Genomic DNA, 17,893 nt, shown 5'->3' with positions numbered 1-17,893 from the left:
ACCCAATCCATCAACCTAACATCATCTCACTGAGCATCTTCCTCACCAATCTTAAAAGATGTCACTTTGCTGCAACATTAACTATTTTTTCAATCCAAATTTCATCTTCAATAGTACTACCTAAAAATAACCATATATGAAAAGGCTCATTGCCAAATTATTCTGATTTATTCCATACATTTTATCATTTAAATTAAATATGCTATAGTTAAAAATTTAGAAACGCATTGAGAAACAGTAATTAAAAAAAAAAAAGCGCCAAAAACACAATGTCATCTTTGATTCATCAGGTTTAGAAAGAAAGCATATATATAATACTATTGTTTCAAATTAAGGAATCAGAGGGTTGCCATAAAAAGAATTGAGTTTCATCGTATACAAACTTCTTACAAGGGGAAAGTTGCTTCGTGTCGGAATCTACAAGTAAGCTAACCTGCTTATTCATCACACAGCCACAAAATTTCTCCACAATGCAAAGCCAACTACAGAATCACATTGCAGAAACACACTCAAAACAACATCGATGCAACTCCAGATCCTCTTGGTCTGAATGCAGGAGCCGTATAAGCCTAAACGCCACCACTGCAGATGATGATGCAAGTAACAAGATCTTCTATTTCTTGTCGAGAGCGCTAGAGGACGAGACCTTGGGACTGCAACACATGAGCCTTTACATTCTGATGCAGAATTCGGATAGGAGATTAGGAAAAAAGAAGAAGTCTCCTTTGATTGATATAAACAAAATCAGAATGTTCAAAAACTTGAAAATGGGAGATTGTTCCATTGCTTGAAGATATGATTACCGCTTCAAAAAAAATGTCCAACTACAATTTTAGTGTGCTTAATATAGTAATCCCTCAGAATATAGCTCTTTTATCATGCCAAAATTTGTGAGACGATTAAGTTGAATAGAATACCTCCACATATGCTATCCCAGCTGCAAGATTAAGCCATTAGTATTCACGCTTTGGACGGGCTTCAGCTCTGCTAACTCGAATAGATCTACCATTGAGATCCTGCTCCAACAAATTTCAATGAGAATTCAAGATTCTATAAGAGAATTGAGGGTAAAGTATACTTATGGTGTAGAAAAACAAGGAAGATTTATTTCACAAGGAAAATAAATTGGAAAGGCATATTCCGCTAGTTCCAAATCAGATAAGCTAGATTTTATTGCTAATATTCACCCCCTTACTTTGCAGAAGAGGAAAATAACGAGATAAATATTGCAATTCACACACCAAGTATAGCAGTGAAAATCAACATAGACAAACAAAAAAAATCCGAAGAAAAATAGTACATATAAAAGCACATATTTACATACGTATACGGAAGTATTCACCCGTACGTACATACAAAATAGGGTACTCACCATGCCATCCAGTGATCTAATAGCATTGTCAACCTCTTGAGCCGAACCATACGTCACAAAACCAAAACCCCTTGACCTACCACTGTCTCTGTCATAGACAACTGTTGCTTCCTTAACCTTCCCCTGCTCACTAAACAACGTTTCAAGTGTAAGATTGTCAACACCCCATGCAAGGTTACCCACATAAAGCCTGTTGGTGTTATCGATACTTGACCCTCCCCTGGGTCCTCGTGACGAGAAGTTTTCATCCTTGGGAGGCGGTGGGCCGGAACTCACCCTCAAAGCTCTACCGTGAAATTCCTGCAGAAAACAACAAAGTCAGGCACATATGCTTTCAAGCAGCATAAACAAAGCTAGCAAAAAGTTGACAACAAATCAAGATACAATGCACCACAAAGCTCAGTGACACATAATTCTTAAATACATAGTTTCAAGCAGCCTAAACAACACCAGCAAGAAGTTGATAACAAATCGAGATAGGATCAGCCCAATGCTCAGTGTTATAATTCTCACTAACAAAGCACTGCTATCTACTTAATACCAACATTTGTGTGTGTGTGTGAAAGAGTTATACTTCTCACTAACAAAGCACTGCTATCTACTTAATACCAACATTTGTGTGTGTGTGTGAAAGAGAGAGATGAAGCTTACATAACCATTGAATTGTTGAGCTGCAGCTTCTACTTCCTCCACTGTAGACATAGTCACGAAACCAAAACCTCGGCTTCTTCCTGTAGTCTTATCATAGATAACCTGCAGAAGTTCAAGAACACTGTGTTAACAATGTGAACATTGTATATCGTAACTTTTCAAGATCGACTTCGCCCCCTCTTCAACATTACCTCAAGCATAGAGAGAAAAATGAAATAAACAAATTCAATCCCAAAACAGCATGCAGTCAACTCAACTGAGCAGCAGAAATACATTCATTCATTCACCACAGCTTCCTTAAGCATTTCAAAGTGCAAGTGCATCAACATTCATGAATATGTCCAAACATAAATCACTTCGATTCAAGACCCACAAATAAACGCAAGAAATCACCTAACGCTCGAGGAAAATTCAATAGGAAATAAAGAAAAGGAAAAAAGCCCTTGGGCAATTACAAACCTACCAAACCTAATTAAATACATTTGGATAGTAGTACCTAACAATGTGTATATGCATAGAGAATAATTTATGCTAGCTTTTGAAATCAAACAAAAGCAAAAGCAAAAGCCAAACTAACAAACAGAAACATAAACAATAATTAAAAATTCAAACGAAATCAGGATATAAGTAAGATATACCTCAACCATCTCAACATTTCCGGCTTGTTCGAACAGCCCAGCAAGCCGAGAGCTGTCGACATTGAAAGGCAAATTCCCCACAAAGAGTTTCAACTCCGGCGAGAAATTCGGCTGCGGGGACGTCCCTTCATCCTCTTCCTCCTCCACCTCTTCGCCCAGTTCAGACGAAATCGCGACGTTGCGGACGAATTTCGAAGCCGGGTGGGAGTAGCTGCCGATGGTAGAGAGAGAGAGAAAGTGTCTCGGCATTGCGAGGGGTTTTAGAGAAGAAGGAGCCATAGAAGACGCGGCAACGAAGGATAGGGTCTGCGGAGCGAAGGAGAGGGAAAGGGAGTGGAGCAAAGCAGCAGCCATGGTTAGTGTGTGTAAAGATAAGGTTTTTGCTGAGGTTTCTGTTTTCGGAAATGAGCATATAAGAGAGGAAGAAAAGCAGATATTTTGCTTGTCAAAAACAAAAGAAAAGAAAAGAAAATAATACTAGTAAGATATCTTGTGGTGATAAAATTTAGGGTGGAAATGGTAAGACACTAAATTTCATATTTTATCTATGAAAAATAGAAACATGTTAAATTTATTCAAATAATACGAGATTTAAGGGGGTGTATTCGTTGTGGATTTTCACAGACTTTAAAAAGTCCGTGGAATTTAAATTCCATGGAATTCACATAGATTTCAGACGACTTTCAAAGAATTCGTGATTGGATTTCACCCCGATTTTCAATGATTTTCGAAGAATTTAGGGGATAATTCTGGAATTGAAATCCATGATGCCAACGCCCGCTGAATCCCAGCACCGCTGAAAACCCAGCGACCGCTGGGAATCCAGCGAGCGCTGGAAACCAAGCGAGTATATCCAGGGTAATAGTAGTTTCAGCTTTGAATATTCTCCATGCTGCAAAATCTATATAATCAAAATATTACCAGATATCTCAGTCATAAAGATAACCACCTAAATTGATATCATAAATTGGTATCTACGGAACCTAACAGAAACCTCAGTTGAACAGTGTCAAAATTACTTTTTTGTAGTACTATTCTTACTTGCAATAACAGAACCAACTAGAACATTTCATTCAAACTGAAGATTTTCTAACAGAAAATTAGTAGTTGTCAACAAAAACCAAGCTTCACAGTGAGAACGTGAAAAGCAGTTCTGAAAATCTATCAGACAGCAAAAAAAAAAGCATAATTTACTCATTCAAAGTCCATATACTCTGACAGAGGAATTAAAGTTTTGACACTTCATACACAATATTTTCATGTCAATGATAAATGACCGAGATTACGGAGATGTATTCACGCCCAAAGACATCAGAAAAATTTAACCAGGACAAAGAAATTAAAAAACTCTTCAACTGTCGACTCAAACTATTACTACTCAAAACTACAATCTGTTTTGTCTGCAAGAGCAGCACTCAGGATCAAGCATCAAGGAAATGATGTTAAACTTATTGAAATTTGAAGATAACTTAATCATAGTTGACCTCCACTAGAGAAATTAGTGCCCAATCCAAATAATTGTATAATTCATATAATGCCGATTCAAGTAATATGAAAAGCGGAAAAGTATAAATTAGATCTGAGAAAGTTCAACATCATTTTTCACTCACCCACCAAAATCCCTTCAACTATATGAGTTTGAGGCCGCTATATGAGCAATACTCAATGAGATTTGGGAGATAATCCAGCGCAAAGCAAAAAAGGGAAGGAGATATACTTGCCAGCTACAAAGAAACCCTAGATTTATGGATCCAAAGCTGAAACCCAGCGGCCGCTCAAATCCAGCGTATGCTGGACTCTCTCAACGCTGGCTGAGTTCCAGCGCTCGCTGGTTTCTTGGCCGCGGGCGCTGGAACTCAGCGCTCGCTTAAAACTTCATGGATTTCAATTCTCGAGGTTCTTGGCCGGATTTCGTCGTGTGTATTTTTTGGATGAAATCCATGAAAGTCATTCCGGATTTGAAGTCAATGGAATAACGAATACACCTAGATTTGTATGGATTTTAAAAAGTCTGAAACGAATACACCCAGATTTATATGGACTTTTAAAAGTCTTGAACGAATACACCCAGATTTCTGCAGACTTTTAAAAGTCTGGAACGAATACACCCAAATTTTTAAAATCCATAGAAATCTATTAAACTCCACAGCGAATACACCCCCCTTAATATCTTAATCATATTTATACTTTGCTAAAATATTTCTTATAGTTCTTACACATTTTAAAATACTTATTGTTCATGAAAATGTGAATCTGTGTTGTGAGACTAAAATTAATCATATTAAAAAAGATGATAACTTTAGCTTTTTCAATCTTTCTTCATTTAAATTATTTATTTTTGTGAATCTCTTCATGATGTAATGATCATATTACCATTATTCACTGACTCTGCCGTAAGCGTGAGTTTACCCCTCTTTAAAGTAGATTTTAATTAGTGCAATATAAATAGAATGTGAATGTATGTTATACTTATACACTAATTTTGTAGTTCAAAATGGATTCTTTCTTAATTTGAATATAATTAGATGATTTTATATTTTTATTTTATTTATAATTATCGTTGTGAATTAATGTTACTCGATTTAATTTAATTTATTTTTAATCATTTTGTAAAAAAGAATAGAAATTAAGGAAAAAAAAGAAACATTGGGATTATTGAATATTTACTTTTACCTCTTCTTATAGTCTGGTCAGATTGCCTCCGTCGGCCATCCGTCGGTGATTGAAAATTCCGTCGCTAATCGCCCAATTTCTTGTAGTGATAACTTTAATTACTTTTTACAGATTTGCATTTAACAACATTTTTTTTGATGCGTTAATTTACTTTAAATCCACAATCTATTAGTGAATTTTGGTATTTTTTCAACTATATAAAGTTGTAATATAAATACATAAACTTTAGCCCATTTCGAAATTTGTCCTGAATTTTAATTTCGTTCAAATTAAAAAATATATGACAAAATTAAAGATGATATAATATATACACATCGTATTAGAGCATCCACAGTGGGGGTGACTTGATAGCTGACCAAACCTGATAGAGGAGGGGCCACATTGGGTCAAGGAGACTGCAGTGGGATGACATGATAGCTGACGTGATCTTTTTTAGTTTTGATTTTTGTATTTTTTATTTAATTTTAATTGCACACATTTAAATAACACAAATTACTTCAAATTAAACTTCCTAAAAATTACATTAAAAAAACCTAATGACATAATTTAAAATTACTTAATTAAAACCTAAAAATATAATTCAAAATTACATAATTAAAATCTATCTAGTCTCCACTGCCTCTTCGCCGAGGTAGAATCTCCGCCACCCATTGCTTGTACCATTCTAGCTGCTGCGGTGTCATACTGCATGCAAGAATGGAAAAAAAATTGAAGTTTTTCAAGACTGAAGTTGATCTGCACAATCACATACGTGTGGTGCACAAAGACCATATATGGAGTGGAATGGACGACTACAGGTGTAGGATGTGCGGCACCATCTGCCTAACCAAGGGTGATTTGGAGACACACCGGGAAGACAAGAATACCATCTACAGGTGTGCTACTTTACCAAAAGAACTAAAGGAAGACATGCCGGCTCGTATGGCTAAGGAAAAAATCTGGGCTAAAGAAGTTTTGGAGGAATGGCCAGATTGCTAAAATGGCCAGATTGCCTCCGTCGGCCGTCCGTCGGTGATTGAAAATTTCGTCCCTAATCGCCCAATTTCTTGTAGTGAGAATTTTTAATTACTTTTTACTGATTTGTATTTAACAATATTTTTTTTGATGCGTTAATTTACTGTAAATCCACAATCTATTAGAGAATTTTGGTATTTTTTCAACTATATAAGGTTGTAATATAAATACATAAACTTTAGCCCATTTCGGAATTTGCCCTGAATTTTAATTTCGTTCAAATTAAAAAATATATGACAAAATTAAAGATGATATAATATATACACATCGTATTAGAGCATCCACAGTGGGGGTGACTTGATAGCTGACCAAACCTGATAGAGGAGGGGCCACATTGGGTCAATGAGACTGCAGTGAGATGACATGATAGCTGACGTGATCTTTTTAGTTTTGATTTTTGTATTTTTCATTTAATTTTAATTGCACACATTTAAATAACACAATTTACTTCAAATTAAACTTCCTAAAAATCACATTAAAAAAAACCTAAAGAAATAATTTAAAATTACTTAATTAAAACCTAAAAACATAATTCAAAATTACATAATTAAAATCTATCTAGTCTCCACCCCCTCTTCGCCGAGCTAGAATCTCCGCTTCCCATTGCTTGTACCATTCTAGCTGCTGCGGTGTCATACTACATGCAAGAATGGAAAAAAAATTGAGGTTTTTCAAAACTAAAGCTGATCTGCACAATCACATACGTGTGGTGCACAAAGACCATATATGGAGTGGAATGGACGGCTACATGTGTAGGAGGTGCGGCACCATCTGCCTAACCAAGGGTGATTTGGAGACACACCGGGAAGACAAGAATACCATCTACAGGTGTGCTACTTTACCAAAAGAACTAAAGGAAGACATGCCGGCTCGTATAGCAAAGGAAAAAATCTGGGCTAAAAAAGTTTTGGAGGAATGGCAAGATTGCCTCCGTCGGCCGTCGTCGGTGATTGAAAACTCCGTCCCTAATCGCCCAATTCCTTGTAGTGAGAACTTTTAATTACTTTTTACTGATTTGCATTTAACAACATTTTTTTTTATGCATTAATTGACTGTAAATCCACAATCTATTAGTAAATTTTGGTATTTTTTCAACTATATAAAGTTGTAATATAAATACATAAACTTTAGCCCATTTCGGAATTTGCCCTGAATTTTAATTTCGTTCAAATTAAAAAATATATGACAAAATTAAAGATGATATAATATATACACATCGTATTAGAGCATCCACAGTGGGGGTGACTTGATAGCTGACCAAACCTGATAGAGGAGGGGCCACATTGGGTCAAGGAGACTGCAGTGGGATGACATGATAGCTGACGTGATCTTTTTAGTTTTGATTTTTGTATTCTTCATTTAATTTTAATTGCACACATTTAAATAACACAATTTACTTCAAATTAAACTTCCTAAAAATTACATTAAAAAAAAACCTAATGACATAATTTAAAATTACTTAATTAAAACCTAAAAATATAATTCAAAATTACATAATTAAAATCTATCTAGTCTCCACCGCCTCTTCGCCAAGGTAGAATTTCCGCCACCCATTGCTTGTACCATTCTAGCTGTTGCGATGTCATACTGAAAAAAATTGAGGTTTTTCAAAACTGAAGCTGATCTGCACAATCACATACGTGTGGTGCACAAAGACCATATATGGAGTGGAATTGACGGCTACAAGTGTAGGATGTGCGGCACCATCTGCCTAACCAAGGGTGATTTGGAGACACACCGGGAAGACAAGAATACCATCTACAGGTGTGCTACTTTACCAAAAGAACTAAAGGAAGACATGCCGGCTCGTATAGCTAAGGAAAAAATCTGGGCTAAAAAAGTTTTGGAGGAATGGCCAGATTGCCTCCGTCAGCCATCCGTCCGTGATTGAAAATTCTGTCGCTAATCGCCCAATTTCTTGTAGTGAGAAATTTTAATTACTTTTTACTGATTTTAATTTAACAACATATTTTTTCTGATGCGTTAATTGACTGTAAATCCACAATCTATTAGTGAAATTTGGTATTTTTTTCAACTATATAAAGTTGTAATATGAATACATAAACTTTAGCTCATTTCGAAATTTTCCCTGAATTTTAATTTCGTTCAAATTAAAAAATATATGACAAAATTAAAGATGATATAATATATACACATCGTATTAGAGCATCCACAGTTGGGGTGACTTGATAGCTGACCAAACCTGATAGAGGACGGACCACATTGGGTCAAGGAGACTGCAGTGAGATGACATGATAGCTGACGTGATCTTTTTAGTTTTGATTTTTTTATTTTTCATTTAATTTTAATTGCACACATTTAAATAACACAATTTACTTCAAATTAAACTTTCTAAAAATTACATTAAAAAAAACCTAAATACATAATTTAAAATTACTTAATTAAAACCTAAAAACATAATTCAAAATTACATTATTAAAATCTATCTAGTCTCCACCGCCTCTTCGCCGAGCTAGAATCTCCGCCACCCATTGCTTGTACCATTCTAGCTGCTCTGATGTCATACTACATGCAAGAATGGAAAAAAATTGAGGTTTTTCAAGACTAAAGCTGATCTGTACAATCACATATGTGTGGTGAACAAAGACCATATATGGAGAGGAATGGACGGCTTTAGGTGTAGGATGTGCGGCCCCATCTGCCTAACCTAGGGTGATTTGGAGACACACTGGAAAGAGAAGAATACCATCTACAGGTGTGATACTTTACCAAAAGAACTAAAGGAAGACATGCCGGCTCGTATGGCTAAGGAAAAAATCTGGGCTAAAAAGGTTTTGGAGGAATGGCAAGATTGCTAAAATGGCCAGATTGCTTCCGTCGGCCGTCCGTCGGTGATTGAAATTAACGACGGAAATTTGGCGATTAACGACGGAAAATTCCGATTAGGGGGTTGACACGGTCGACAATCTGTGTCCAATACGCCTCTCCCTTTTGATCGGCCCCATGGATGGCATCGTTGGTCTCCTCCGTCCAAATTTAGACGATGAGGTCCGGCTCCTCGAGGGTGTAGGTATGACGGATAGTCCTTCCTTCCTCTGCCGCCGTCGGCGCCTGCTTGTCATGCTTGATCTTGCAGGCGATTTCCTTCCTCCGATTGCCTTTCTTCGATTTGGCGGCACTATGGGCTGCCGGTGGCTTCAACTCGCTGGTTGGAGGATCATCCCCCAAGTTACATCCCTCCATATCGGGATGATAGTCGCCTGAGAGATCGTGGCACCAATTTAGATCATAGTAGTTTGGGTTGTGTGGATCCATGAAAATTGTAGAGGGAGGAAGAAGATAGAAAGTTGAAGTTGAATGAAGAAAGTGAGGAAGAAGATAGAAAGTTGAAGGAAGAAGATAAGAAAGAAGAAGAAGGAAAAGAATAGATAAAGATGAGAAACAAGAAAAAAAAAATTAAAAATATCAAACGGTCAAAAAAGGACCGCAAATCGAGGCAGTCAAAGCTGCCACATTTTTCAATTTTTTTTAATATGGCTCGTGTAAAACACGTTGGAACATGTAGCCTTCGAGTGACTCAAGGCTGCAACGCCCTACACGATCTCACCCTTACTCGAGTAGGGTGGATCGTGTAGGTGCGTTACCAATACTCTAAAGTATTATTAGTGGTGGAGTAATATCCTAAAATGGATAGAAAGTTATTTGGGGACGTCTCAACAAAACAATATAGAAAGTTATTTAGGGAGGGAGAAAGTAATAATTTCTTTAATTTATTCGAATCAATCCCTAATTTTTTCCTAGGATGATTAATTAGAATATTATTATGATATACTTCCTCCATCCCTGAAATAAGTTCCTCTTTTTCCTTTTTGGGACGTCCCTCAAATAAGTTCCTCTTTCTTTCTTTCCATTTTTGGACAACTACCCCACTACTAATAATACTTTATTTATTCTTACTTTTCACTTTTTCACCACTCTCAATACTAATTACTCCCTCCGTCCACGAAATGAGTATCCATTTGTGGACGGCACGGGTTTTAAGAAATGTATGGAGTGTAGTGTAAATAGTTTAAGGGTCCCACTTTTTGAGTGTATTAATTAAAGAGATGTGTGGGGTACACTTGCCAAAAAGGGAAATGTGTACTCATTTCGTGGACGGACGAAAAAGGAAATATGGGTACTCATTTCGTGGACGGAGGGAGTATAACATTTTTTCACCTTTTCACCACTCCCAATACTAATTATACCCCCTTCATCCCGTTATTCATGGCACGTTTAGTGTTGTTTTAATTAAACTTGAATTACTATTAATTAAATAATCCTTTCTATCTCCCCCATGCTAAATTCAACACAAACAGTGAAGCATCGCCGGAGCCGCCGACTTTCCTTCGTCTCCGGCGCTGCCAACTTCCCAAAATCCAGTACCCCCCTCTCGAATCCACATATCCATAAACCAAAATCCCCCAAATTCCCAAATCCACAAAAGCAAAAAAAAAATCAAGAATAATTCGATCTAAGATCCTCCTCTAAAATAATGACGCTTGAGATCTCAGAGACTGCTCCGGATGCCATTGTGATGAAGGTCTTTTATCCTCGCGGTTGGAGATGAAGGTCTGCCTCGTGAGCCATCTCCTTTGTGTTGTTGTCGTCTGTGATGAAAGGCAACATCTCCAGCGGCGTGGGTGGAAGAGGCGACGGCGTAATAGAGAAGGTAGCGGCGGGGATAGTGCAGGGGCGGTGGAGGTCGGCAACGGATAGATCTGGCTGTGGACGGCGGCGGACAGATCTGGCGGCGGAGAAATTTGGTTGGCCGACGGACGGCGGTGCCACTACTAGGGTTCGGACGGCGGTGGCTGCGAGAGGGAAAGGTGTGAGAGATGAGGAGAAAGAGAGACCGATGGGTGTGGAGAAGGATAAGAGAGAGAGAGAAAGAGAGGTGATGGGTAAGATGGGAGAGAAAGTAAAAGTGTATTGATTAAGAATTTTAATTAAGCCCTAATTATGGCCCAAAAAGGAAACATGCCATGTTACTTGGGACAACTCAAAAAGGAATACAGACCATAAATAATGGGACGGAGGGAGTAACACATTTTTCTCCATTATTAATACACTTTACCACTTTTCCTTAAAACTCGTGTCGTCCCCAAAGAGGAACTTATTTCAGGGACGGAGGGAGTATGTAATTATGTATGGTACACCACACTATTACAACCTTGAATGAAGGGAATACAACGTATCAAAATTCTTATGGCTGCATACGATGTTGTGTTATTTGATGATATTATATATATGCCTCGTGTAATTAACTAATTTGAGTAGCTATCTAGGTGGGTGTTAGTCCTAAGTTTTGATGACCTAAGGACTGAAAATGATTCTTATTTTATATCTTAAGAAGTGTACTTAATTTAGCCCTCCCTTATATATATAGATCTACGGTTGATTCGTAATTCTGTTGGATGAATTTATGGTCCTGAGTTCGAATCCCAAAGGTAGCAAAAATTTATTTTTCACAATTCATACCTTTATACAGCGAATTCATACGTGTTCTACATAAAATTCATACATTAAAAATTGCTCTTATTTCTTATTTTAAGATGTGCTCTCACGGTAGCCCACCCCTATATATATATATATAACCTTTTACCTTAATTAAAACTACACACTTACAATTAAATAAATTGTACAATCTGAAAAGGTGAGCATGAAAAAAGGGCAACAGGGTTGGAATTAGGAAATTATTCTTTAATAAGTTTAGCCATTAATTAATTAAGGGCATTAATTCAGTTATTTCATTATAGGTAAGTTAGTCATGTTATGTTCTTTTATTGGCAAACCCTTAAATATTATTATTATTATTTAGGATTGTGATTACTTTTCTTGTTTGGCAAGAATTAAAATCTAGATGAATATTGGAAGTTTCTTGAGAAGCAAGCCTGCGTTCTTAATTAATGAACATTATTATAAGTGGGCTCTTCCTCTCAAAAGACCTAACCGCAGTAGGTCAGAATGTGGCAGCGTGGTTGATGCTTCCACCGGCGCGGTCAGGGAATACGGCGGCGTACAATTTATACTCCCCCGTGAAGGGACAAGTAGTGAGCTTCAACATCAACGGCAACGACGAGACAGCAGAGGTAATGCAGGACCCCGCAACTAAGTTGGTGGGGTCGTCGCAAGGCTGGCTAGCTCTGTTCAACCCCCGCCGCAGGGCCTTTTTCCTGTCGAATCCCCTCTCCGGCCGCCGCGTAGATCTTCCGCACCCGCCCACCGACTTTATCGTTCCTCCTCTCAAGGTGATCGTCTCGTCCTCTCCCGACGACGACGACTGCCGCGCCTTGATGATGTTTAAATCGAATGCACATTCCTTTGTCTGCAGTCCCGGCCGCAGCGCATGGACTCCCTTGGGCAGATTTTCTTACGCAGATTTCGTCTACTCCGCCGCACGGAAACGATTTCGAGTTTAAAATTATTGAAGGCCATTATCTTAGGGCAATTTGCAAAAATAGGCCACTATTTTACGGACTTGCAAACATAGGCCAATTATTTTAGATTTTGGCATTTTTAGGCCACATTTGAGCTCAAATCAGCATTTATATGCCACTTTTTGGGTCAAAATGTGGCCCAAAATAGCCTGATTGGGTACACATGTGGCCTAAAAATATCAAAAATTAAAATAATTGGCCTATTTTTGCAAGTTCAAAAAATAGTGGCCTATTTTTACAAATCGCCCTAAGATAATGGCCTGAAATAATTTTAAACTCAAACGATTTCTGTGCATGCTGGAAGATCAATTTATGCATGATTCCGACGGGGAGGAGTTGGAGCCGTGGGACTTGGAGTGCTGGAATGTTGTACAAGAGCCGGAACCAACCATCGACTGGAAGGCGAAGTCGTTGGATTTCGAGTTTCTTCATAAGCAAACGATAGAGGTTAGTCTCCGCTACGAGCGCGGACGACCGCGTCGCATGCAGGGGCGTAGCCAGGGGGGGCTAGAGCCCCCAAATTTTGATTTTTTTTTTTTTTTATATAATATGTCTAAAAATGTTGTTATTATTATTATTATTATATTTGTATTTTAGTAAAAAATGTCTAAAATGTATTGAATGCCCCCAAAAAAATTTTAGTAAATGTTTTGAACTATATTATCTATGAAAATGTTGTTGTTATTATTATTATTATATTTGTATTTTAGTAAAAAATGTCTAAAATGTATTGAATGCCCCCAAAAAAATTTTAGTAAATGTTTTGAACTATATTATCTATGAAAATGTTGTTATTATTATCATTATATTTGTATTTTAGTAAAAAAATGTCTAAAATGTATTGAATGCCCCCCAAAAAAAATTTAGTAAATGTTTTGGACTATATTATCTATGAAAATGTTGTTATTATTATTATTATATTTGTATTTTAGTAAAAAATGTCTAAAATGTATTGAATGGCCCCAAAAAAAAAAATTCGCGGGCTACCGCCCCCGAACCCCCGTAACAGTTCAGCCCCCCCAAAAAAATCCTGGCTCCGCCACTAGTCGCATGGGATACCTGGTAGCCGACGACCCCCGCGGCCGCATCTACCTCGTCATGCGCTATTTCAGCTGGTTCGAAAAATTTAAATATGAGAAAACGGTTGGATTTGATGTGCATAAAATCGGCAAGGGAGACATGGAGGGGAGCTTGGATGGGCTCGTGATGTTCGTCGGAGTCAACGAGTCGTTTACGGAGGCGTTCCCGGAGCTGCAGCCGGATTCCATTTACTACACGCACAACACCATGTACGATGATGATGTGTATGGCGGTCACGATCTTGGCGTATTTGACTATCGTAACAAGACTTTCTCTCCTTGCTATTATCCCTGCGACTTTTCAACTTTCAAAAAGAATATTCATCCGCCACCTATATGGTATACTCCCCAACCCACCACTATATAATTAATTTTCATCATTTTGAGTATCGCGCGATTCTAGTACTATGATGTTTTCTAGTTAGTATTTTAATTTTTTATCTTTAGTTGACGTAGCCAGGATTTTGATTCGGGCCCAATTTATAATAATTTTAAAATAATATGTATAATAATTTTAAAATAATATATATATATATATATATAAATTAAAAATAAAATTATTTTTTTTATCAATTTATTTTATGTACAATGCATCGTTTTAGATTAATAGCTAGGCGTAGCTATATTATAACATATAGTATTTTTTTTTACATTTAGTATTCTAAAATTATAATATAAAAACTTCATTGTAATATTTAAAATAAATCTCTTTCGATGTGGAATCAAAAAAATCTCTTTCAATTTGAGGTACTAAGATTAATCAAAATATGTCCTAAAAATTAACTTACATAACAAAATTTAGGATTATTAATAATAATTAATAACTTGATATCTGAAAATAAAAGTAATAATTGGATTCATTCACTAACGCACTACTTCACATAACTAAAGAAATACTAAATCCTCATTTTAATAATGTAAACACGAATAACATATATACAAAAAAGAAATGAAAGCTAATTCACTAGCATATGGTTTGAGCTAATAACTGATATGAACTAGGATTAATTACTTAATATATTAACTATAATATCTAATATTAAATGGGAATTTGAGTATCTAATAATACATAATAAAATCAAGTTATAATTAAAAAATATTATTAATAAAGAAACTAAAACAAACAATCCATAACATAATTTAAAAAGTAAAATAAACATGGAAAGTAAATTGCAAGGTGATTATACAAAAAGTTACATTTAAAATTCAAAATTTACTATTTTCTGTATGATGGTTCATTATAGATAATTCAAAATTCAAATTTACTCTTTCAATAAAAAATAATAACAAACAATATAAAATAACATCGACCTAAATTAAAAAATATTGTGAATTTATGATTGTTTTAAGGAAAAAAAGAGATTTTTTTTTAGAATTAAAAGTACATATATTTAACTAAAAATTTAAATATTACTCCCTCCGTCCGCCAAGATTATGGCACAATTACTATATCGGGCGTCCGCCAAGATTATGTCACTTTCCTTTTATGGCAATGGTCCCACCATTTACTTTTATATTTTATCCTTACAAACACTCTTTATTTACAAAAAACCCACCCTAAATTCAATCTCAACCACACATCTCATAAAGTGGTGGGACCCTTCCTCCACTACATCAAAATCATCATCAATTTTATTAAATGTCGTGCCCAAGCAATTTGCCATAATCTTGGCGGACGGAGGGAGTACTATATACTATACTAGCAATTATTTTGAAATTTTCAGTGGGGCCCAGTGCCCCCACTGGACCCCCCCTCCCTCCGTCACTGTAAATTAGTTTGCGGATTCATAATACTGTTATTTTTCTCATGTTTAGTGTTCGCACTCTCATTTCCTATATATGTTTAGTGTTGCACTCTCATTTCCTGCTTTATGAGTTAGTTTGTGTAAACTTTTAGGCTGAATTTTTTTTTCTTTCTTTTGAGTTGACTTTTCTTTAATTGATCCAACATATTGGCTACAATATTTAGACTGCAATATTTAGATCGATTAGATTTCTCCATCCATCACCCTAAGAAAATATAATTGTTAAAATTATGTAATATTTATAATTTATAATTTTGGGGTAATATTTAATATTTAATTTTGCGGTAATTATCCCTAAATACATAAACTTTCTCCAAATTATGGAATTGCACATCACCTTTAAAATCAAACTCCGGCGAGTTCACGTGTAATTCCGGCGTCCACGTCATTTTCAAATTTGGGGATTTTTTTTGTTAAAAAATCATTAAAGGTATATTTGTACATTTATATTAAAAAAAAATACTAATTTTTTCATATTTTTATTTAGAGGGACACTTTTTCTTTTTCTTATACAAGAAGGGCTAGTTGAGCCATTAACTCAACGGAAAATAAGAGATACCCACGAGACGGCACCAAACAAAAAACGAGGAATGTCGTGCTGAATGGATAACTTGAAATACAGCTACAGACTAGCCATCACCCCGTGCCCAATCATGCCAATGGCACCGCAAATAAAGAGCAACAAATCAAGAGGCTGGAAAGATGAACCACAAATTCCAGCAAAACATCATTGGAATGGTGTGGCGTCCGACGATGAGAATTCCTCGTCATCCATGTTGAACGTGAAGTCGTGAAACTTTGTTTTGAAATCAATATTATTTCATATATATTTCTATTTGAAATTTTTAATTTTCGCTGCGTTTTACGGTTCACATCAATATGATGTTATAACATGATTTAATTGTTGATTATGCTAAATTTGCAAGTGTATTAAAAAATATTTTTGAAGCATTTCATCGAATACATGGTTTGCGTTGAGAGAATGAACTAGTACGACTAAGAGCATCCAAGTCCAGCCATGGACGTTAATGACTCCTTTAAAAAAGTGCATGAGAAATCCAACAGCTATGAAGAAAGAAGTCTGACCTGGACCGACTCGAATTTGTCAACATGGTTGTAAAGGAATGCTTCAGGCTGCATCCATTGTTGGTATGCTAGTGCTAATGGCTACACATACCAAAAGAATCAAGAATAATCATTCACTGGCAGTTGCCAATGGAATTACAAGGGCCAATCATCTCAGGGCAATCCCTACCTTGCCAAATTCTACCATCCTTACATACAGATTACAACTTGAACATAATGTATCGTTGAGCAGAGCAAGATAAGTTCAAAAGCATAGTGAGAAGACATCCCATTTATGATTGCATACTAATCCAATCACTTGTTATTATTTGATTTACTAATAGAAAATAATCGGGACAAAAGGCGTGCAAGAAGTCTTATAGTTTGTTGCTTGAAACAAATAAGAGGCGCCAAATCCGATGGTGATCATGATCTTTGCTGGAAATTTTCTCAGCAAAGTTAATTACTACCTACATACAAATCACGTATGCAAATTTCATCTGTAAATTGATATCAGTGGAAAATTAAATGCTGCAGCACAAGTTTAAGAGCTCACCAAGTATGAGCATAAAAATCATGAGACAGCCTCCAGTTGGACCTATTGAGGAATACAAGAAAAGTTGTTGAGAACTAAATATATCTCTACACTTGTGCTATTCTTCTTACTTAATGTACATGGATCATATCAATTATCTTACCTTTAGGTGGTCGGAAGAATTCCATGATGTAGGCTGCAATTTCCAGAAGTATCAGCAATAGAAATGGAATTCTAAGCTTGTTGGAGCAATGAACTTACCACTTGTAATAAAGATCAGAATGGTACTCGCCACTCGGCAGTTGGATGACAAGTCTTAAACCACAAGGTCAAAAACCATATCATTCACAAACATATAAGAATTTGCTTCCTGAAAACAATCTATGTAGATTGTAGAAGAAAAACGAGACATGCTAAATAAGTGCTGCATGCATCACAAAGCCATGAGAATTATTTCAGATTTAAATTCTACAAGTTCAGGATAGCCTAGAATTCAAAATGAAAGCATAAGTTGTTGATCTGAAATTTATAACCATGCATTCTTCTCCAACTATGTTCAGCACTCAGCAGTCAGTTTATCCAGTCATATAAAGGAGATAGAAAGAAGCATTGATTTGTGGA

The 17,893-nt window shown here is 36.2% G+C and overlaps 1 protein-coding gene across 4 annotated transcripts; it reads right to left on the bottom strand.

Annotated features, from left to right (window-relative positions):
* Positions 1-291: 291 nt before the first annotated feature.
* On the bottom strand, positions 292-3,213 carry LOC131020545 (29 kDa ribonucleoprotein A, chloroplastic-like). Of its 4 annotated transcripts, none has more exons than XM_057949436.1 (5): positions 2,662-3,213; positions 2,024-2,125; positions 1,373-1,672; positions 918-1,016; positions 292-677 (listed from the first exon to the last, which is right to left on the bottom strand). In XM_057949436.1, the coding sequence occupies exons 1-4, from the start codon at positions 3,013-3,015 to the stop codon at positions 954-956; spliced, it is 819 nt and encodes a 272-aa protein (XP_057805419.1). In that variant the 5' UTR covers positions 3,016-3,213; the 3' UTR covers positions 292-677; positions 918-953. The 4 variants fall into 4 exon arrangements, with proteins under 4 accessions (XP_057805419.1, XP_057805421.1, XP_057805420.1 ...); XM_057949438.1 differs by having other exon boundaries at positions 292-653; positions 2,662-3,135; XM_057949437.1 differs by having other exon boundaries at positions 292-1,016; positions 2,662-3,135.
* Between the last annotated feature and the right edge of the window lie 14,680 nt (positions 3,214-17,893).

Source organism: Salvia miltiorrhiza, chromosome 4 (assembly GCF_028751815.1).
Source record: "Salvia miltiorrhiza cultivar Shanhuang (shh) chromosome 4, IMPLAD_Smil_shh, whole genome shotgun sequence".
Lineage (NCBI taxonomy): Eukaryota > Viridiplantae > Streptophyta > Magnoliopsida > Lamiales > Lamiaceae > Salvia > Salvia miltiorrhiza.
Note: the sequence above shows the minus strand (reverse complement) of the source record. Positions and strands in the feature narration are given on the sequence as shown.

What these genes read in the sequence shown, in the direction of transcription:
- LOC131020545 (XM_057949435.1), bottom strand. Translation starts at nt 3,015, where the DNA reads ATGGCTGCTGCTTTGCTCCACTCCCTTTCCCTCTCCTTCGCTCCGCAG. An exon ending in GAAATGTTGAGATGGTTGAG is followed by an intron (nt 2,126 to 2,661) that starts GTATATCTTACT and finishes GAACTTCTGCAG; the next exon opens with GTTATCTATGATAAGACTAC. An exon ending in CTCAACAATTCAATGGTTAT is followed by an intron (nt 1,673 to 2,023) that starts GTAAGCTTCATC and finishes TGTTTTCTGCAG; the next exon opens with GAATTTCACGGTAGAGCTTT.